The sequence below is a fragment of the Nuphar pumila genome, chromosome 2 (assembly GCF_984573655.1).
Source record: "Nuphar pumila chromosome 2, dmNupPumi1.hap1.1, whole genome shotgun sequence".
NCBI classification, from domain to species: domain Eukaryota; kingdom Viridiplantae; phylum Streptophyta; class Magnoliopsida; order Nymphaeales; family Nymphaeaceae; genus Nuphar; species Nuphar pumila.
This window is the reverse complement of record NC_143250.1, coordinates 667,282-690,507: the sequence shown is the minus strand read 5'-3', so window position 1 is coordinate 690,507 and position 23,226 is coordinate 667,282. Positions and strand designations below refer to the sequence as shown.

Here is a 23,226-nt window from a genome sequence, read left to right as displayed (position 1 = left end):
ATTCTAGTGACTCCCGAAATCCATACATAATATATCCTAGTCAACTTTTCACCCTCAGGTTCATTCTTTAATGATTGTTTTTTTTGTGCTTACGTGGGACAATCATGAGGGCCAAACAAACGTCCTATATAAGAGATCCACACCACCATGGACCTAATGGTCTATTCATGGTGCTCCACACTGTTCCAATTCAACCAATGGGCCCATCACTGAGAAAGGTTCAGGTGGTTCAAACCTTTTAATTTAATTAAGAAGTTAGTGGCATGATGGTCTGCAACATAGCCGCAGACATGTATCAAAAAAATTAAAATTCCGAAAGCAAGTGGGCAACCCTCAAATTATCATTTCAGCTCAAGCTGAAAAAAGCACACCTTTTAGTTGTAGAATTCTGCCCCCATACGGTTCCCTGATTTTCTAAAACCGCTTGAAAGACCCATCATTTCTCCAAGTAAAAAACCATAATGATGATGATCAAATCTGTTGTGAAAAGGTGAGCACCAACAAATATTAGATCTTACTTTCAATCATTTTCACATATACGATTAAAGATCGTAGATTGGTCCTTGTTTTCTATGAAATCAAGAGTAAACTTGCATTTGTTGGATTCGAAGATTATACCTATTTCACTCACTTGAATAGTCATTGAAAGGTTTGATCCCTAAGGTTGTAAACGTTTCCAACTTTATCAATGCCACAGTTCAACTAGACCCCACATTTGCCTTCAACTTGGTACTGTCCTACTTTAATATGTTGGGTTTGGTAATGGAAAGGCTACAAGAGATGAAATCGTTCAATGTATACAAAAAAGCATATCCATCATTTTCAGTTTCTCAAATCTTATTGGCCTAATTAAAAGAACATTTGGTGATATGTCATTTGCCTCTTTACCAAATCAGAATTAAACTTCAGCTTAAATAAAAGAAAAAAATTTTGTGGCGAAGGCAAACCCTCTATGCGAGGTAAAACTCCAAGTTGAGGACACAACCACCCAGCCCTTGAGTGCCCCAACCATGATAAAGAAACAGCAGCCCCCATGCGCCATCAGGATTCAATCCTGAGCCTTCAGCTTGACACAGAACCCCACTGACCAGATGGGTAACCACAGATGTGGTTAAATAAAAACTATTTGGATCATTTCTTGTTTCTTTTTAATCATCAGCACATATATCACCTTAGTTTTGGTTACCAACAGCCTAGAAACTAGCTAAGAATGTAAAAAGAGTAATTTACAAAAAGTCCCTTAACTTAGCATCTGTTTTACTAAAAAACTGCCTAACATTTGGATAATTATATTTAGCTGTTTCACTTTTATAAATTATGCATTACAGGAAATGGAGGCTTTTACCGGCAGCAGCTTGGACAGCCGGTAAAGATCTTCTCCAGTGGTAATGATTCCGTGTTCATCTTTCCTATAGTGATGTTTCAAAGACAAGCATCGTGTCTTTTATTCAGTGATTTAGTCAAACAAAATGACTAAAATGCCTTCATTTGCTGACTTGCTAACAAATGGATATAAGATGACACAAGATGAGTTGCTATGAAAAAAGAAAAGGACAAAAATGCCATTTTCTTTTACCTCAAACAGGTATTTAAAAAGCATTTAATAGAGTCGGTGGTTGAATATAATAAGGAAAAGTCGTTTTAGGAACCAACCTTTTTTCCTTAATTCTAAAAACAGGTCTAACTTTTCTAAAATTCCTGATATAAGCTGTAGTTTTCCTTTAAGCTGTCGAATAGAGACCTCAAGTCAACGTCCCACGTCTTGAAAAACATGATTATTTTTCGGTTCATTGCATTGTCCTTTGAAGCTGAAGAATGCCCATTTATCCTCACAAAAAACAACAAAGGGTAATTATTTTGAACTGTCGATTATGAATGTTGTTATTGTAGTTTGACTTAGATTTAAACCGGGTCAATAGATAATAATAAAGGTAGGCCTTCGTTTGGCAGCTTTCAAGAAAACAAAGGCCCATATTTAAAAAAAAAAATTAGAAACATGAGGCCCATTTTTTAAACTGGGCGAGAAAAGGGTCAGCCTCTAAATGAATTTTTCTCAGTATCACAACACATGTGATGGGCAGTTTTCCTAAATATAAGATGTTTTTGGTAAATTGCACGCATAAGAAACGTGCGTTGCAAGCCAAATAAAAAATTCTAGCAAAGCAGACAATTCGTGGCTAAAAGATCGGTGAACGCATTACCAAATTATAAGAGGGCAGTGGGAGTGCAATTGCAGGAATCCAGATGCACATGCACCTTTTTTTTTTTTTCTTTCAAGCCAAAGAACTGCCCCACGGGCGGTTGGCCTAGTGGGGTGGGGCTTTGGCTACTAGAGGGGCAGTCAAGGTTTGATTCTCATGGGCGTTGCTCCTCTGCGCAAGCCAATGTATAGCACAAGTCCCGAGACAGGGGTTTTAGCCTCAAAGTTTTATTAATGCCTGTGATACATTTACTTTAAGAAGTTCAACTTTCCCTATATTTGTTTGTTATTTGGACTTTCTACTAGCATACAAAGGATGGGTAGAGGAAAAAAATATTCATACAAGTTTCAAAAGATGTTTTGGAGAAAAGTTTGAATGAGTAAAAACCTTAAGAATCTGTGGGAGTAAGGGAACCAAGTATTTCTAAAAGCAGGAATAGCATTTGCTTGTGATGACACATTAACGGGTTGGCCTAAAGTTGAAAGCAGATGAAATCCTTGGAACAATTAAAAGATCATCCACTTATTGTGGCGCTCAATAATATGATTATGTGAAGCCATCACCAAACAAACAAAGTCAAGTCATGAAGGTTTTAGAAAGGGGACCACCCTCTAAGCTTAAGTATTCCTCAATCACCAAAGGGGACAGGCTCAGTTAGTGCACGTCTCCTTTGGGTCGGCCTAACCCAAGCTGTCTCTGCCGGAAAAAAAAAAAAAGCATTCCTCAATCACTGATATCATTGGGGCCATAGAAACCTCATGTATAACAACTGCAATAGAAACCCAAGGTCATGGGAAAATGCCGATCGAGGCAAAATTTACATTTGAAAGCACTTGGGGCCTCTTCTTCATGAGACATGTCCAAGAACGAGTATGGATCCCGTCATTTGACATAGGATAGGTTTCATCCCACATCCAATCCTAGCCGTCTAACCAACAGCATGCTTTTTGGCCTAAGACTTCACCCCAAAGGGCAAGGAAAGCGATCTTCCTAGTTGTCCACCTCATTGATAGCGCCCGCTCCCACTAACCTATCCCCCCCTTTGGGGCGCCCCAAGAAACAGCATCGGTGGAATGTAAGCCCATGCCTATATGTCAAAAGGATCCTCCAATTCATTAGTGTCATTATTGTGTCGTGTCCTCTTATATGTTTTCCTTAACAAAAAAGATTTTATTCACAAAACTGAAGTGTCCTGTGTCTTTTATGCCGTGTCCATGTGACATCTCATGCAAGGAACCGACCATGATAACATTACCCATAAATAATGAAGCGATGGCCATCAGATTTTTGAGAAAAAAAAAAAGGGGGGGGGGGGGGGGGGGGGGGGGGTCCACATCACACGCTGATCCATTTTAAAGTTCATGTGGTCACCGTTATAAATATCTAAAGCGGACAACTTTTAAGGGCAATATTAGTTGGAGGCATAAACCACTTTCCATGGTTTCTAAAGTATCGCCAAAAAGGCTTTTGAGATAGCATATTTCAATTATTAATAAAACAACTTTAGATTAGCCTTAGTCTTCTGTGGTGTCAACCATTAAAATATCATGAATAACTAGTAAGATTTACAATGTTGATATTACCATAGCTCATATCACATTGGAGAAGAACAGGCTCGCTCTATTCATATGTAAGTGATCTTTACAATTAAAACAACTTTGACAAGTTAAGAATGCAATAAATCATACCATGTAGTTACCTGGTCATTCTTAAATACACGCGCTCCCTGCCAAAGAAACTATGATCCAACAACACAACACAAAAATTATCGGAAAACCGAAGCGGCCAGAGCTATCAATCAGGCCATTTTTTCATGAATTGAACAACATGAATATGTACAAGCGCCGCCAACCGGTAAGAAGATATCAGAAGTCGATGATGGGCTCCCCGATCGTCAGGTTCCTCTCAATGGTCCACGGCAAATTGAAGAACTTGGCTGTGATGAATTTGAAGATCTTATTCACATTGATGTTGTGTGTTGCGCTTGAGAAAAAAAGAGTTGCCTTCATTGCATGTGCATATGTCCTCGCCTGACAGAAACAAGAACCTTCACTATGCAATCAAGAAAACGAGGTAAAAAAGAAAAAAGAAGACTATCAAAGAGTACAGATGAACTCTTGTCTGATCTTCAAATAAGAACAGTTTAAGTAGTAGCTTGGAATGAAGACCATCTTTGAAGTTACAATAATTGAGCCACCCCGTATAAGCTAGGAAGAAAGACTTTTTTGTCATAGTCAAGATGGGGAAGAGAACAAAGAATTCCTTAGAACAAATTAAGTTCTAGAGTACCAAACAGTAATTTTCATGTTTTTTAAGCGTTTTATCATTTTCAGAGAAACAAAGAGACAAGGGTACAAAGAGAAAGTCATGATTTAGGGAAACAGGTAACTAGGAATAAAAGAGAGATCAAAGAACTGAATGCCTGAACTTCAATAACAGCTTATCCTCACCAAACAAGAGGACAGAAAATACAAGGGGGGCTAGTAATTTCCATATAAATCGAAGTTACATTTAATATTTACAGATTGGCATGGTTGTAAATTAAATAGTCCACCAGGGGAAAAAATTCAATGAATTTCTTTTTCAGATGGAGGGAGAAACCAGATCTTGAGAGCAAATTAGGCAAGAGAAGAGAGTTTGCTTCTGATGCAGAAACGTATTCCAAATAGAGTAGACAATTGAATCACAATCAAAGTAAAGGTTTTGAAAATATGATTGTTCATAGCACCAGAAAATCAATGGCATTTTCTACTATCCCTATAACAAGAGCCGGAGTCAAGAGGGATACGAGAGCAGAGATGAGGGCGCAGTTCACAACAATATCCTACGAAGGATGTTGAACTCCGCCAAACTTAATGAGCGAAGTGTCTGAACTCCTCCAAAACAATCGATGGATATGAATCTCGGAAATCCCAATCTCCGCTCTGAACTCCTCCAAAACAATCTGTGGATATGAGCGGGATCTCGGAAATGCCCATCTCCGCTTCCAACACCGGCTCCCAAACAGAGCCTTACAGTAAATTAGAGTAACATTTCATTCGTGCTTCTTGTGGAAGGATATTAAAGGGCAAAATTCACAAAGAAAAGTTTGTGTTACCTGACTCACGATTGTCCATTGCACATCGAGAGGAAGATGAACAAAATCATCAAATTTGGTTCCAATCATGATTGGAATTGCTGTCTGTGTCCAAGGAAAAGAAATAAGATTAGTTATAAACATTCAATTGAGTCAAATATTTACAGATTAAGCACTCATGGTCGGATGGGTGGCAGTGAATGTGAAATCATCTTCCAGCCCAAATGGACAAGAACAAAAAAGTAAATGTGAGAAAAAAAAATGAAGGAAAAGAAAAACAAAAACTTACTGTGTTCCATCTCCTTGCTTGTCTATACCATCCAATAACACTGTATGCACATGAAAATTAATTGAAAAGGAAAATTTAGCATGTTAAATAACAATTGAAGGACATTAACTTAGAAAAAAAAAATAATTGAAGCACATCCATCAAGTCAATCACAGGTATGAGAACATATTACATATTCAATTATTACTCCCATACAAAATTTCAGAACATTACAAGACAGAAAAGTCGAACAAAACTGGTAAAGATAGAATTCAGTACGGAAAATTAGCATGCTTTCCGGTAAGTTGACATTACTCATAAGAAATTTTAGTTCATCTAATAAAAATATTTCTGAAAACAGGAATTCAAGAAAATCTAGAAACCGACTGCAATTAAAGTATCGATGTGCAAAAAAAAAAGAAAGAAGAACCCAAAATTAAATAAAAAGGAGGGAGGGAGAACATCAATTTATTCGTAGCTAATTAAAACCCCCGAATCCTTCTTAAACAAAAACAGTGTGAAATTATATAGTCAAGATATCCAAAAACAGAGGATGAAACAGTTCATGAAAACAAAAGAAACAACTGAAATCGACCAAAACGAGAACTAAGCAACACAAAAAAAACTGCAAAATTATCCTAACAATGAAAGAAGGGAAAAATCAAGAAACCAACCTATTAAGCGTACACCGATTTGTGAGATCAAACATTATCAAAATCGCCGCTGCATCTTTACAAGCCAACGCAACGTGATCCACATATTGACTATCACCTAAATTAACCAAAAAAATTTAGAGATTTAAGAACCTTATATATATATATATATATATATATATATATTGCACGAAAAAAAATTAATTACAGTACCTCCAACGTCCCAAATACTGAAGGCGATCTTTGCTCCTCTCACCAACAGTATCTTATCCATCAAATTCAAACCTGTCATCTGCAAGCACCTCCTCTGTTCGGCTTCACCCACATACTTGACCTTCATCATACCCAACAAAACCAACCATAATCAATGGAAGGGATTGAACAAAAAGAAGAAAAAGAGAACGCGTAGAATCTATCAACCCCGATCGTAACAAAAAACAAACAAACATACATACAAAACCGATCACCTACCACGAAGCTGGTCTTCCCAATCTGGCAATCGCCCAGGAGGCTAACCTTCAGAACCACCTTATCCGTGTCGGTCTCCGACTCGGCCACGGACGGAGCCGCCGCTACGTCGTCCCCGCCACCATCGACGTCAGGGAGGTGCACGGAGGAGGAGGAGGTCCTGTGGAGGCGGCGGTAGGAGGGGGTCTTGCCGGAGGAGCAGGAGACGATGCGCTCCCAGAGGTGGCGGAAGAGGCGGCGGAGGAGGGAGAGCTGGCCGGAGACGGGGAGGCAGCGGGCGTTGGCGAGGGCAGCGATGATCTGGCGTAGGTGGGCCATGGCTGGAGGCCGGAATCCGACGAGGAGTCGGGAAGGGTGAAGCTGCGGCCTGCTGGTGGGGAGGGTCGCCATGTCCAAACCTTCGTCAGTTTCTAAGGGGAAAAGGTCGATGAGGGTGGTGTGGTGCCGGGCCATCCCCGACTCTCTTGGGCTCCCATCCTAACCCTTTGGCCCTCCTTGGCCTTTGTGGGGATTAAAAAGGGAGGGAGAGGTGGCCGGCCGGTTGGGGGGGAGAGCCGGAGACTGTCAAAGTCAAACACTCCTAAAAACAGGTGAGCGGGAAGGACCCCCACGTACCCGAACTCTGGGTCAAGTATGACTGGTTTTACGCTGATCCGTTTCTGTTTTTTTTATGTGGAAAAGACATGTATGCCATCAATCTTCTAATCATATGGCGGCGAGGGTGTCCCGACTCCGGACATTTTTTTTTTTTGTTCTTGGATGGCTAGGACCGATTGAATGCCCCCATCCTATTTTAAACGATGGAATCCGTTTTCCTCGATAACACGGTTGGCCGTTTTGGAGCCTTGGTCCAGGGATGGGTCCCTCTTGGGGGTATGATTGTCATTTTCATGGATGATGGAGAAAAAGAGAGTGCATTTTTGCTAGTAATAGGAAAAATAGAAATTGACGATAGCTGATAAAGGGGCATGTTCCATGGAGGCATAATAAGTAACAAGGGTACCAACGGAGGCTCCGCTTGTTTGTTAGGAGCTGTTAGTGTACGTCACCATGTTTTGGGACGTTGCAAGTTCAAAACCCAATGTTATGCTATGTGTAACTGATAGGGGTCAGACCAACCCCAGCTTGCCTTTTAAAAAATAATATTAACGAGGGTACCACATCTTTTATTTTTGATAGGCAGAGCAAAAAGCCTACCCCCCTGTACCATTGGGTTTTGAACTTCCACTAGCTCCTACCAAACAAGCTAAGTTTGTTCGCTTCCTGTTTTATTTAATTAGGTATTTATGTTATCTATTTGTTACAAATTATGCTATATAATATTGACTATATTTATTAATTCTTTAAGAGTCTGATGGATATGCAACTCAAGTCTAATCTAAGAACGCAATGCAATTAGGGAAACAATAAAAGATGAAAAAGACTAAGCTACTTTTGATTGTGTTTTTTGAAAAGTGAAAATAATGTTCAAAAGAGATTCACTTTCAAAATCTCATGAGATTTGTTTGATACTGTTCAAATGAGATTCATTTTAGAAAAAAAAAAATTGTATTAAAAAGTGAATCTCATCCGAACGTACCCTAAAAATGCTTGTACGTGGCTGCTTTAAACCACGAGGATACTTTCTTTAAGCGCGACAGCATATCAGCTGTGAAAACATTATTGATATTTTAAATCTTTTTGTTTTTTAGGCATGTTTTTGTGGAACAAAAATAGATACATTTATACAGCCTGTGTTGTATGCTATTTGTTGAATTTCTTGGTAATTCAATTTTCCAATGTCTTTTTTCTTTTTTTATCAAATACCTTAAATGCAAAGCCTTTCTAATCATGTATTCATTACTTAATAACCCCCACCATCATCATCCTCACCAAGTTTCCACTAACCTCCTATTTAGGTAACACTCAGAGTAATGTTGAAAACCTGGCTTCAAGTGACAAACTAGGTTTGAGCTAAAAAAAACCCTGCCTTAGTGACTATAGGGATGCCAGCAAATCAAGTTTTCAAGTAAATATAGTTTGAGGTAAAATTTGAGCTTTCAACCAAAATTTGCAAAACATTCTCATACATGGTTTTTAAATGTGGTTTAACAGGCTAGGGACTTTTTAACCCCTCACAATAAGTTGTCCGTTGTTTAACAATTTCCAAATATAAAGATGGCCGAATTGATGTTGCCTAGCATGAGCAATATCTTTTTGAGTTTTGAAAAATCTAAAGCTTGGTTTTCAAGCTTCGAGTCATCCAGACGCCAACAAAACCTGGTTATTGATAAACCAAATTGGCCAAGAGAAAAAAAAAAAAAGGCTTTTAGAAAACCTAGTTTTGTTTCCTCTCATCAAAATAAGAAATAATACATTATATTTTTTGCCTTTTTTTGTTTAGAAACAATACGTTTAATTAACTTTGGGTTTTTTTTAGTGATAAACCCATCTGGTTGCTTGAATGGTAAAACCAAAACCAAGTTGACATGGAGTTTCCCCACAGCGTGCAACCTTCTTATAGTCGCAAGAACACTAGGGATGTAAACCGTTTGGATTCAGATCGGAACTAGGCATTGCCAAGTCTGACTTAATCGGTTTGGCTTAATTGGATCCGTATAAAACCAAACCTGGATCGGACTAACTTAAAACTGGTATTTACACTCAATTGAGTCAGGTTTTTAGTTGGGTTCGGGTTTGAATGCAAAACTTAATACCAAACCCGGATCCGATTATTAATAGGATCCAGATTTGGCTACCAAGCCTGCTTAACAGACTTGGATTCAGGAAGGGTATCAGGTTGCAACCAAACCGTTTACATTGCTAAAGAACACCCCTACATGAGGATCCCTTTGGGATTTGAACACTAGACATTCAGACCTCAGGACTCCAGCAGCAGCCCGCTAGCCAGTAGGACCTCAATGGTCAGGGCCAGTTGGCCTTGATCAGCTAACCTTTTTTACAAGCTGTTAAGTACTTGATTGAGTCCGAGTCAGCCTATATGTAGCTTTTAATGGTTAGTCAATTTTGTACCCCAAGACTGAAACCATGTTTGTGTATCAACTAACTCAATCCACTATATTCATGTAACCAGCCCCTTGATTGCTTACAAAAACCAAGCAAAAATAGAGAAATTAAGGACATTTGGGGAAGGGATTTGCAAGTGGTTTTGTGGTCCAATTCTATCTACAAGCAGGTCAATGATAAGCTCCATTGCCAATTCCATGTAGGCCATTTAAAAATCATACTTTCAACGATCAAGTAATGGAAAGAAAAGACATTCTTTATTCAGAACAGTAAAAATTACAATAAGATAAATGATTAATCAGATTGTCACACACATGTCCTCCGTTGCCCTGTGATTATGATGGTCTCACCCCCAAAATTGAACGGCCTTGATTAATAATCACTTCTCTCAGGAGATTGGCATGGTGGGATAGAGCTTTGGCTACTGAATGGGTAGTCAAGGTTCGATTCTCATGGGTGTGTCTTCCTTCTGTGCAAAACTAATGCCCAATATAAGCCAAGGGGGCTAATACTAACCTCTGAGTTTTATGTTGTATGTACAACGAGAGTAGGTATGATAGGTTGAGCCAGCATGACCAGGGGGTGCCGGATGTGGTTTCTTATAAATTGAAAAAAAGAAAAGAAAAATGAATGAGAGAATCGGCTGCTGATTCAGATTCTAAACAGAATATCAGTGAATCTTTGATCATCAAATTACATGCGTTACAAAAAATATAAAAAAAGTAACTTAAATTATTTTTAAAAACATTTGAAAATAAGGTAAATCAGCTTGGTTTTTGGCTGATACGATACCAAATGGCCGATCGACGACAATGCCACCAGCTTTTCACAAGTAAGAAGAACAAAAATCATCAGTGCATTAAGACTGGTTATCACAACTTAGTGAGCCTAATAACTCGCTTCGTATGTTTTTTCTTTGGATACTACATCATTTTTTTTAAAAAAATAGCTGGGGTTTAGGCATACCCCTACCAGTTATACAACGATACCATTGGGATTTGAACTTGCAACGTCCCAACACACTGGCTGTTCATACCGGACAAGCGAGCTCCCCATTGGTTATCATTTTAAAGCAGGGCAGTTAAAAGTTAATATCTTGCTCGGCTCGGGCATTGAAAAGTGAAATGTATGTGCAGTTGTTAAGAATGATGGAAAGGACAAGTTGGGTCAATCAAGGAATATGGAAATAAATGACATAACCAGCTGCTGACTTTCTTGGAACGTAGAGCGTACGTATCTCATACGGACACGCCATTTTGGCTGTATGTCCTTGATGACACTTGAACACCGACACTTACAGCATTATTTTGATATTTTAAATAATATTTTATTATATTTTAGTTTTATTTACTGATTGAAAAAAAAAATATTTCATGTTCTCATATCCCATTTTTTTTTTTTGTTAAATGAACTTTCGAATCTGAATAGCTCCACGAAATCATTGTGACATAGCTCATACTTAAGAATGCAGTTTAGGAGAAAGAGCAAATGGCGGGTCTTGAAGGGGGGTCCCGCTTGTCTGGTAGCAGCAGCTAGTGCCTTGTGTCGACGAGACGTTGCAGGTTCAAAACCCAATGGTATAGTTGTATAACTGGTAGCCAGGGGCCTGCGTAACCCCAGCTTGCCTTTCAAAAAAGAAAAGAAAAAAAAGTGAGGGTCTTGCACCAACATGTTCCATGGCACATAGAAGAGGAAGGAACACGGTAAATATCCGTTTTTTTCGGACCTAAATTTCCAATTAATTTCTAAGTCGACTCAGAGAATGTATCGAGCTGAATCGGTCATTTTTTACTTTTGATTTATAAAAATCAATTATTATTATTTTTTAAATATTCCCCATTTTTTTTTTTTTTGGATAGGGCAATTTTTGTTCTTTATTTAAGTGTTACAGTTTGTCCTTGCTACGTATCTCGTGTGGTGATCTGCTCTGCTCTGTCTCCATAATTTGCTCATCCTATGCGATCTTTTTTACCACGTCACAACAGTGCAAGATAAGATACGGGCTTATTTAATAAGGGGAAGGAGACATCCCATTTATAATGCAACAAACAACCTACCGCCATGTGTACACATCTTGTACCAAACCTAGTGAATATATAAATGGTCCTTCTTCCAACCTAACAAATTAAAAAATATATATATATATAATTTGGCTTAGCAATGGAATCAGCTAGCGGCTGGCAGTGATATAAGTGTCGGTTTGATTACATCTAGACTCTAGACAAATCTATATCAGATTACAGGATCTGATCACCTTCAATTCAATTCAATTCTGTGTCCAGGACCAACAAAAAATACATGATCAGCTAATGTTTGTATATACCCAACGGGGGGGATCCGCTTGTCTGGCAGTTAGTGCATGTCACCTTGTGTTGGGACGTTGCAAGTTCAAAACCCGATGGCTAGACTAAAAAAAAACGAATCTGAACATGCCCTGTTCCGTTTATTCAGCTGGTTTTACCAGCCCTACCTACAGGAGGCCTTGATCTTTCCATGATTAAGGCTACAGGAGACAACACCACATGAATTTAGTGACTCACCAAGACCTTGTAGCCAGCCAGCCAGCATCACTGCTACCATAAAAGCTGCAGACTGGTGTCTGGTGCTGGTTTAAAGACCCTGAACAGTTCAATTGTTAAATGCCGTGGTTGGGGTTTGTAATTAACCCCATCTCTTTGCCCTCAACTTGTTATGAATGACCGAGATTGGCGTCGGTCGATTGGTGGGGCCCCCACGTTTGGTCGTGTTGATTTGAGCAACCGCGTTCGTGGAAACGTGACTGAAAAGCTTTGGATTTTTTGCCCACCAATCTACAAAAAAGAAAGATTTGAGAAAGAAAAACATATATATATTAAAACATGAAGTTGGATGGGTTGACAGGGACTCATCAATTGGTAATGTTATTTTATTCATTTTTTTCATATTCCCATCCGTTTTTTAGCTCTTAAAAAAAGCTTATCACGGTCAATAGCTAGTGGTATATATATATTTTTTACATGTATTTTGTAGTATTGTGTTTGTTTTCTTTTTCTTCTTTGGAGTTGTCTGTGGGTGCTATTGACTTTTCTGGAGAGATTGGAGAACCTTTGATGGGATCCTGCTGATTGATTGATGTTTGGAGGCTGGCCTGTTTGTTTGGCAGGCCCCCCTCCCTCTAATGAACTAGTGCCTAATTAACATGGCCCGGTGAGAGAGCGGTAAGAGACTCACTGGTCATTAGGTTTTGGCAACATTAGCTTTGATTGGTTATACTCTCTTCGGTGGATCGTCCATACAACAAGATTAGCTTTGATTGGACCGTGGATACCAAAGGGTGGCAGGACCCACTTGACCAGGATGAGGGTTAAGGGTTTAGGACATGTAGCTTGGTTAGCGCTGCTCCACTCAGGTGTGCATTAATGTGATTGCACAAAAAAATGTCTCTTCCTTTCATCAAATGATACATGCTTCTTCGATTGCACCAAAAATTTTTGATGTGAAAGATGGAGGTTGATCAAGTGCATCACACACTACAAGTGTACCATCACAATGCACCTGATCCTCCCTCCAAAAGCTAACCATCCTCGGGCGAACGGGACAGGTATCAGTCAGAAAAATAGGGTGGGCAGAGCTACTTTAGCAGGTACCTGAGATTTTTTTACCATCGATTAAATCCGGTGAGAGTCTTTCCCTCAACGTAAATGAGAGAATGATTCTCATGAACTCTCTTCTTTCAAGTCAAAGCAAACAAGAGAGTCACGAGAGGACTCTCATTTGCGCGGCCAATGAGATTGAGAGCCATTTTCTGATTTTCTCATTCGTGCAATAAATGGAATTGCAATGGTCCTCTTGTGATTCCAAATCAAATTTCTTTAGGGAATATTTATGTTGGTCACTGGTGAAAAAAAAAGTAGGCCATACGGTTAACTTTGTTATCTATTTTTACAAGTTTTAAGGAAAAAAACAATTGAATATAGTGAGGTGGTGAATGAAGTTGATGATTCTTAAAAAAAAAAAAGTTTTATTGCATAGAGTGTGCAAAAGAGACAGTTTCACCGTAATTATTTGCGCTAGAAAAGAGGGTCCATAGACAAAAATAGTAATCCAACTAGCATTAAGAAGTCAAAGATCAAACTTAAAATGCTCAAGAGTCAGGTTAGATTGCAGGATTCACAAGCTCAAGAGTCGAATTGTAGATGAGGCAATTTTGCTTCAAATATTTGCTCGAGAGAAGAGAGAGTTTGCAAACAAAAACAATAACCTAAATGACATTAAAAACAAACTCCCTGATGTTGAGTCTTTTTCCTATTTCATCAATTAATGACCATCCACGACGTCGTTTGTTGAACCTTCTAATGTTGAGCTATGTACTTTGAATATTTTCAACATATTTATTTGTTAATGAATGAGATAAATATACGTATAAGCAAGTTCATTTTTAAATGACTTGAATGAATATATATGTACGAGCAAATTTATTTTTGAATGAATGAAATGAATATATGTATGACTATGTTTAGAATGAATGAATTGAATGAAATTGTATGAACAAGTTATTTTTATGCGGATCTCACAAGTATTGGTAGGTTTCAGTTTCAGGAAGTTCACTACATACATTTTGGTGCGAACTTCATGCGGTATATGTGAATTAAGTAAGATATTTGTGAGGTTACGAGGTTTAGTTTAATATGAAGTTCACATATTTTTTATGCAAATTTCATATTATTTATGCAAACTTATTAGGTGTTTGCAAAGTTTCAAGGTTTAGGCTTAAAATGATGTTAGCAAATATTATTATGTGAAGTTCGTGATGTCCACACAAAAAAATGTGCAGACCTCCTTTTAAGTAGGAGTTTGTCACGCGAATTTCGTGAGATTCGCACATGCGGAGGGTAAAAAAAGCCCTAACGAAATTGGCTTTTTGCGGTTTTAATTGGTCATCGAGCAAATTTTGTCAAATTGAAAGCATTTTAGGAAAATACATCATTTTTGTCGTACACTACAATCATTTTTCGTAAATAGAACCACTTAGTAAAGCCAAATCAACTGTTTTTTCACTTGGACCAACCCTTTTGATTTAGTTATTTATTTATTTATCCCTTTAGATTTTAAGGATCTTGGATGTAAATGCATGTTAAATGTATTTCTATGAGTATATGCATTAAAAATGAAGCAAAATAGAATGATTTTCACTTGGGCTTACCCTTTTGATCTAGAGTTTGGTTTTTTTTTTCGGATTATGCATTTAGGTTTTAGGGATTTTGTGCTTGAATGAATTTCTGTGTATGTGCATGAAAAACGAAGCCAAATCTGTTGATTTTCACTTTAGTTGACACTTGTAATCTATGTTTTTTTTTGTTTACTCCTTGGGATTTTAGGGATTTTGTGTGTAAATTCATGTTGAATGTATTTCTCTTATTGTATATGCATGAAAAAATCAAGACAAAGCATGCTGGATTTATTTTGGTTGATTACTTTTTGGTATATGCATGAAAAACATGTTGGATTTCTTTTGTTTTATTTTATCTTTGTATGTTCATCAGTGATGAGAGACTCGAAAGTACAAGAAGTCTAACTAGTTGACAAACTATAATGAGAGGAACATCAAAATAGAATATTTGTTTGATTGCATGTAAGAGCAAGCCTGAATCCTTGAAATGAACACAAGTGGAGGTTTGAAGTATAAAGCCATGAGGGTGGTGGAGAAAAAAATGATTGAGAAGTTTGGTTGTGAATTTACCTTAAACAAGGTCAAAAAACAAATTGAAGCATGCTAAGCCTAACTTCATCTTGAGTGAAATGTTGAACTCCAGTGGGATCCTGAAAAAACAAAAAAAAGATGATCATCGTGAATAATGAAGGGCCAAGTATGTGTGGAAATACCTAAAGAAGAAGACAGAAAAATGAGTCCACCTGATCTAAGGTTGCATAACATGCAATGCATTTGTTATGCATGTCCTTACGTACATAAGAAGGCCAATCAATTACTAGGCGTATATAACTAGAAGAGACAATTTGCACTTATATAATCAGTTCATCGAGATCATGAGCATCACCATCGTGGTAGGCGATCATGGTTTCCTAACTTTATATTTGTATCATTCACCTAATGCAGTCGTCAAGTTGATTGACCATCTTTATGATGTTCTTATGGATTAGTAGTTAAGCTTAAGCATGCATGTCTCCTTCGACCTTACTTCCATGTAATCCATTTAGTTCATCTCTACTGCAATGTAGCTTCATTCTTCAATCACTGAAGAAACAGGTATGGCAAGACAAATCTAAAATATCTAAGAACGTTAAAGCAAATAATTAAAGATAGGCTCACATATTCACCAACACAGTAATTAAGGGCATGTTTGCCTCTTATGCAAAGATTCATTTGGATCTAATTTTATTAGAGTCTTTTTATTTGGATTTCTTATGTAGAATTGAATCTTTTATGTAATGGATTTATCTCAGATCCAAAGTAGACCTAGGATTTAGATTTCTATTTTGGGTTTGCTTTTGTATTCAGATCTTATCCACAATCCATCGTAAGGTTAGGGTTTTATTTTTCTATAAATACTTTTTATGTATGAGGGATTAGAGACAGATTGAAGTTGAGAATTTATGAGATTACTGAAATTGTTATTTTCATTTATTTCATATTTTTTCTACAATTTCTTTCTGTGTTTCTTGCTTTTCTTTGGATTCCATGTATAAGAGTAGGGTAACACAATTTTATAGCAAATCGAGCCCTCTCAATTTACATCAAGCAAAAGAATGATGCAGGGTTTTCATTACCATGTCGTCTCAAGAAATAGGTTTCAACCAGGTTCCTATGTGCAAGACCCGGTTCCAAGTGTCTAGGCTCCTGATTCGGGTCGGTTCTGACCCCATACACTCCAATTTTGGGTAATGCGGGTCAAGTCCAAGGGGTTCAGTCATTGAACTAGGCCCAACTCATTAATTTTGGTCTGAATTTTCATATCCAAACCAAAACTGGACCTAATCGAATCTGAACAAAGCTCCAGTTTCAATCCGGACTAGGTCAAGACCAGTCTCATACATATTTTGGATCTAGATTGGGGCTAAACCAGACCTATCTCTATTAAACTCTGATCCAGTATCTGACTCAACCCATTCCGAGTCTGAAGAATCATTATGTCCCTGATCCAGTCGTGATTCGACAGGATCTTAACCAAGTCAAAATTAACCCAAACCCAACCCAATCTCCTAAATAGGCCAACACCAACCAAAATGTTGTCCAAAACCCACCAATACCCCTGCACACCTATCCACTACCTAGACAACCCATGAAGTACCCATTTGGTCCGGGTGGAACCCTTTTGGATCCAATCAATTATATTTGGATTCAAAAGCCCTTAAAGATGGATCTCTCTACCTTGTCTCAAATATTGTAAATGGATTCACTTAGTATTATGCTACACCAACCACCAAGGAGCAACAAGGTCCATATACTCTTTATATTTGGATTGTTGGCAATATGGGTCTTGTCGTCGTCAATTTCTTTGGATCGACACCTTCGCGGTTCTTAGAAGTTTAGCAAAATTGGAAGAAACGTAAGTGGGATCAAGACTTGATGGCAAGTATTTTTTTTCAACCCGGGGAGAATGATGCACGAGCAGAGCAGAAGACTCGGGTCCCTAAAGATCCATTTGTATCTAACTTCATTAGGGTTTTTTATTTGGATTTCTTATGTAGAATTGGATCTTTTTGTAATGCCCTAAAATTTTATCCAAATTTTAAGGTTTTTTTTAAATACGCAACAAAAATAATTGATTGAAGTTGGAAAATCTTGGGAGATTACAATTCAATGCAATTCGGATCAAGTTACTAAAAATAAACACCATTTCATCGAGTTTTCAATAATTATTATATCTTAGAGTTACAAATTTAATAAGAAACATTAAATTAATTGAAAGTGGATCACAAAATGATAGGAAAGAGATGAACCTAGCACATTGTAACAACTCCCATCATTCTTCCTGACCTGAAAAATAGTAATTGTTGGGGGTCAAATTCCACAGGTCCCAGTAGGAAATCTCTTTTCAAGGTACACAAGTAAGGAGCCCACACATAAGAGCATAATGGAGTTTAAATAAACCAGTAATACATTTTAACACAAGCATAACAACAATTAATTTCATTCATGTAAATATTAAAATTTATAGGAAGTAAAACTGTGTAATAATAATTGTGTTTCACTTGATTAACCCCATGCGGGTATGCATAATTCAAATATGTCAATACAAATGAAATCAATTGGGGGTATATTATTATTTAGGTGATTTAATACCTAGTTGACTATTTGGATCAGATTCCAAAAGGGGCGGTATAATGACCAAGAGATAACCCCTAAAGACTGAGAGAACATGATGCATCTGACTTCTGTAGAAGTTTAAGAACCTACTCACCTATGATTTAATTTTGGTAGTCCAGATCTCCTAACTCTTGTGAGCGGAGGACCGTCAAGTCATTGTTTCTCGTAGTATGATAAAAAATATTGTATGCTTCAAGAATAATAACACACAAAGTTTGTACCATCTACCCTCTCTAAGGTAACACTGGGACCAAAATAAGCATCGATCTCATCAATTTAATGTTTATGACATTATTGTACCAGCCTCTTTGGGCAACCAAGGCTTTGAAAGTGCACGTACCATACCAGGGTACACAAAAGTCTACCCTCATGACCAGAACACATACTACGCTAATGTGGTAGTCAATACATTAATTTATGGTGAACTATGGTTACCCGTCCAATGTACTCGTGGTGTCAAAACACTAACGAGGTCCAAAAATAAGCCCTAGTATGAAACCGTTCAGGCCTTAATTTATGTTTATGTTTATGCAATTATTCAATAGTGCTATCTTGGGCGCACATAGAATGCCTCATTGGTCCAATTTGACCCCAGACTCAGCTCGTGGGCGATCACATAGGTGCACTCTGGATATCGTCACAACATAGTATTGACATGACACAAACACAATCTCAAGTGCTCATGTGGCACAATAGAGGTTCTATTGAACCTGTTTTGCTCATTTTTGAGCTTTCACACAATCATGAACCACCATATCCATAAGATTTATCAAACACATGTATTAAATAATATGCATTCTATATTTGGAATCATGGTCACGACATTCATATGCAAAAGATACATAATCTCATGTGTTCGATGGAAGAGTTTATGAGACCCGATCATGCCAAATAGATTTCTGAAGTAAATGCAATTGAACTAACATCGCAATTCTTATATTACGTGTTTCGAAAAAAACCATTCAATGAAATGATTCATTCACTTAAGCATAAAATAGTAAATGAAACAGACTTTGCGAACATACTCACGCATTTATTATTTCACATGAAATGATGACCAAAACTATCATTTTTCCACTTTTCTTTGTCATTGTCAAGAACAAGCATTTCTAATATCTATTTAGTTGAATTTATGCATATTCAATCATTAAGCATTTACATTCGACAAATTAACAATCATTATTTGTGTTAATTTGGAACTTGTCATTTGAGACCTATATATATATATATACATATATATATATATATATATATATATATATATATATATATATATATATATATATATGTATGTATGTATGTATGTATGTGTGTGTTTGTGCATATTTCACACATATGTCACATGTATATACAGTTGTGCATGTTGCGCATTCTCTAGCCCTTTCAATATATGCACAAATATATATATATATATATATATATATATATATATATATATATATATATATATATATATATATATATATATATATATATATATATATATATATATATATCTATATATATATTCTGTATTTCATTTTCATTTTTTTCTTTCTTCTTTTTTTTCTCTTGCAGTACAAGTCACAACACACCAGCAAGGTGGAGCACCCTGCTGGTCACCCGAGATCGACAAGGCTACTGGGGTCGACATACCCAATTTGCTGCACCACCATAGTGCAACAACTGCTGCCGCTGCTCAGTACTGTTGTGCTCAGCAGGGTAGCAACACCAAGCTGCTATCCATTAGCAATCAGCTAGGTCATCAGACCCAGTCAGCCTGATATGGGCAGCAATGCCAAGCTATTGAGGTGCTGGCAGTGGCTGGGGTCGAGATAATCCAAGCCGGTTGTGCTTACAGTGGCCATCGGCCACCCGCATCAATAGGCAGCAGGCTGGGTCTAGGCAAACCCCAGTCTGTTGTGCCTTGAACAGTGACAACGACACTGATAGGGTGTTGCGCACCCTGTCATGCATGCTGAGTCTGATGTAGGGCCAACCCTTCTCGAGTCAGGCCGAATCAGACCGAACCAAAATAGTCGGTTGGGCCAATGCTGTCACAATAACATGGGACAACGGCTGGGGGTCAAGTCGACCCCTGCCCGTTCACGATTTCCAACGCATATGCATGAACAAAAAAAACTTTTTTTTATTCAATAAAAAAAACATATTTAAGCAGAGTGCATGTGTGCACACATTAAAGTGTAATAACATGGATGCATAGCATTTGCATTCAAATCTTTTCATGCTGCATATCTAATAACATGCACCTAAACATGTGCATAGGCAAATCCATGACATCTTGTAAAAATAATAATGCTCATGGATTATGCATAAATAATCGTTCTTCATTTTTGAAATGATGATTAGAAAGATAATTGAGACAATATGTATATGTATATATATATATATATATATATATATATATATATATATATATATATATATATATATATATATATATATATATATATATATATATATATATATATATATATATATATCATTCTAACATTTTGAATCCTAAACGTTGTAGGATTTGAATGCACTAAATATGTCGTCAAACCCACCATGAAAAGGAGGATCGACAATCATATTAGAAAGAGAATTTATATATATATTATGTATCTCATTCCCACATTTTGAATCCTCAAGGTTGTAGGATTCGAATGCACTAAATGCCATTGAACCCACCATGAAAAGGAGGATCGATAGTCATATCGGAGTGTGGTCCAGCATGATCTTACATGCTGGACCAATACTCATGCACTATTGAAAAGAGATCCTACCTTGGTGAAATGAATCCGGTTCTAGTCACATGCACGAGTTCGAACAACCACTGAGCTCCAACAAGAGAGAGAGAGAGAGAGAGAGAGAGAGAGAGAGAGAGAGAGAGAGTCGTTGGATTAGACTGAGGGTTTGAGAGAAGAGATGGAGATATAGAAAGAGGGAGAGAGAGATTTGGAAGGAGGGAGGGGTGCCACCCTCTTTCCCCTTCCGGTCCTTAACTCTCACAAGGTAAGTCTTCTTTTCTTATTTCTTTCCATCTTTTATTTCTTATTAAATTTTTTTCTTAGCTCAATTTATGGTATAGATATTTTTTTTGTATGCATATTTTTTTTGAAATTATAACATAGATAGAAAAGGGAGAGGTCATCATCTCTTTGAAGGCTAATGGGTCCCACAGAGGGGGCGACCCACACTTGCTCCATTTACCACCCTTCATTCCCTTTTCGTTTTTGGGAAGTGGATTAGGTAAGTGTTTTATCCTAACTAGGGTTTTAGGGGATTTTGATTCTATCGCATGTATTTTATATATATTATTATTTTTTTAAAGTTTAAAATTTTCTCAACAAGGTAGGTGGGTCCCAAGGGGGCGAGCCACCTTATCCTTCTATACTCTCTCTCTCTCTTTATATATATATATATATATATATATATATATATATATATATATATATATATATATATATATATTTCTTATTTTTTTATTATCAAGATTTTTGAATCCTCATCATTTTTATTTGGATCAGGATCCAAATTTGATCCTTTTTGTTAAGATTTGAACAACTTCATATCCAGTTTTGGGTTGGATTCTGGATCTACTTGAGATCCAAACCCACCCACTGGACTGAATGCCTATTTGTACTGGATCACGTATCTCTCCAAGATTTAGATCCAATTTATAACCCAATCACCAATTTGAACATGAAATTCAAATTTTAAGTTTTAAATTCCTTGACATCCTAAATTTTATTATATATCTTATGATTTGACTAGACATTATTATTTCGAAGTTTCGGTAACTTTACAATAAAAAATTTACAAAATTCGCAAGTCTTACGCTTTTTATGTAAATGATCTATTTTGGATTCAAAGTAGATCTAGGATTTTCTATTTTGGGTTTGCTTTGTATTTGGATCTTATCGAAGATTTGTTGTAGGGTTAGGGTTTTATTTTTCTATAAATACTTGTTAGGTGGGAGGGATTATATTGAAGTTGAGAATTTATGAGATTATTGAAATTGTTATTTTCAGTTATTTTCTATTTTTCTTGCAATTTCTTCCGATATTTTATGCTTTTCTTTGGATTCCATGCACAAGAGTAGGTAATGTAGTTTTATCGTAAATCAATCCCTCTCGATTTACATCAGCCTCCCGTGGAAGAGGCCGTGGCGTCTGCCGCGGTGCCCTCTTCTAGAGAACACAAGTCCATGGAAAATGAGTCCGCTGAAAGGAGGGGTCGGACATTGAAAAATGGGGCTACTTTCCACAAGAAAAACAGTTCCCATGTTTGCATCCACAAGAAAAACTGCTGCACCAGGCTGTTCCCAGATGCAAAGAAGCACTGCATCGAGAAGGATAAGGAGCGCGTTGCCATCTTTCTTCTGCTTCTCTTAGTTGCGGCATGGTGGTGGTGCACCATGCATGGGGGGATAAAGAGGAGTGATATTACTTCACGCCGGGCACGAGAGGGCATGATGTTGGATCATTGCAATTGATGTTGGATCTTGAAGTGGGAAGGCTTGGAAAATAGAGGACATGACAAAGCTGAACAACAGTTGTCAAGTTGGCAAATGAGCCCCTATCCAAGCTACTTTTTTTTCAACATTTATTCTGCATTTTTTTATTAAGTTTTCAGTGACAAAGACAGGTTGAGTTCATTTACCAAATTTTGCATGCTTGCTGTGCATTCCATACTAAATCAAGCAGTTACGAGTTTAGGTTAGAATTTGGAAGATGCATGGACTTCCAAACTTTGTCAAGATACTTTCTCGACCGTGATCATGAACATTCACTCTTCTTTCTTCGCATATCCTTTGGTTAATTTTCTAATAGAGTTACTTTATGAAACACTGCCCTGTTGGTGAGTAACATGCACATGAAACTTCACTCAAATCTGACGACCATGAAACAAGAAAAAAGGAATAAGACATACAGAACCCATAAATGAAATTTGGTAGTGGATTGATAATTGCATGCAAACTGCACCCAACCAACAGATCTGGCTGCTGCTTACTGTTAACTTGAGATACTTGGTTAAGCAGCTTATGAGGTGGCTGAACTATTTGCATTAGTGGGGTCTCTCTCTCTCTCTCTCTCTCTCTCTCTCTCTCTCTCTCTCTCTCTCTCTCTCTCTCTCCTGTTTTTCATGTGCGTCCTTACTCAAGAAATTGACATGCTAGAGTAATCAAGTGTGAAGTTTCTATCTTTAGTGGATACGGTTGGCAGAAGAGTTCTTGAGTAGCCCATCTTAGGCAGAGCTTGTGA

At 37.4% G+C, this 23,226-nt stretch overlaps 1 protein-coding gene across 1 annotated transcript; it reads right to left on the bottom strand.

Annotated features, from left to right (window-relative positions):
* Positions 1-3,907: 3,907 nt before the first annotated feature.
* LOC149844366 (septum-promoting GTP-binding protein 1-like) lies at positions 3,908-7,159 on the bottom strand. Its single transcript, XM_089997192.1, has 6 exons — positions 6,670-7,159; positions 6,412-6,532; positions 6,220-6,316; positions 5,567-5,606; positions 5,299-5,382; positions 3,908-4,231 (listed from the first exon to the last, which is right to left on the bottom strand). The coding sequence occupies exons 1-6, from the start codon at positions 7,117-7,119 to the stop codon at positions 4,067-4,069; spliced, it is 957 nt and encodes a 318-aa protein (XP_089853318.1). The 5' UTR covers positions 7,120-7,159; the 3' UTR covers positions 3,908-4,066.
* Positions 7,160-23,226: the final 16,067 nt, after the last annotated feature.

What these genes read in the sequence shown, in the direction of transcription:
- LOC149844366 (XM_089997192.1), bottom strand. Translation starts at nt 7,119, where the DNA reads ATGGCCCGGCACCACACCACCCTCATCGACCTTTTCCCCTTAGAAACT. An exon ending in AATCGGTGTACGCTTAATAG is followed by an intron (nt 5,607 to 6,219) that starts GTTGGTTTCTTG and finishes ATGTGCATACAG; the next exon opens with TGTTATTGGATGGTATAGAC. An exon ending in AATGGACAATCGTGAGTCAG is followed by an intron (nt 4,232 to 5,298) that starts GTAACACAAACT and finishes TGTTTCTGTCAG; the next exon opens with GCGAGGACATATGCACATGC.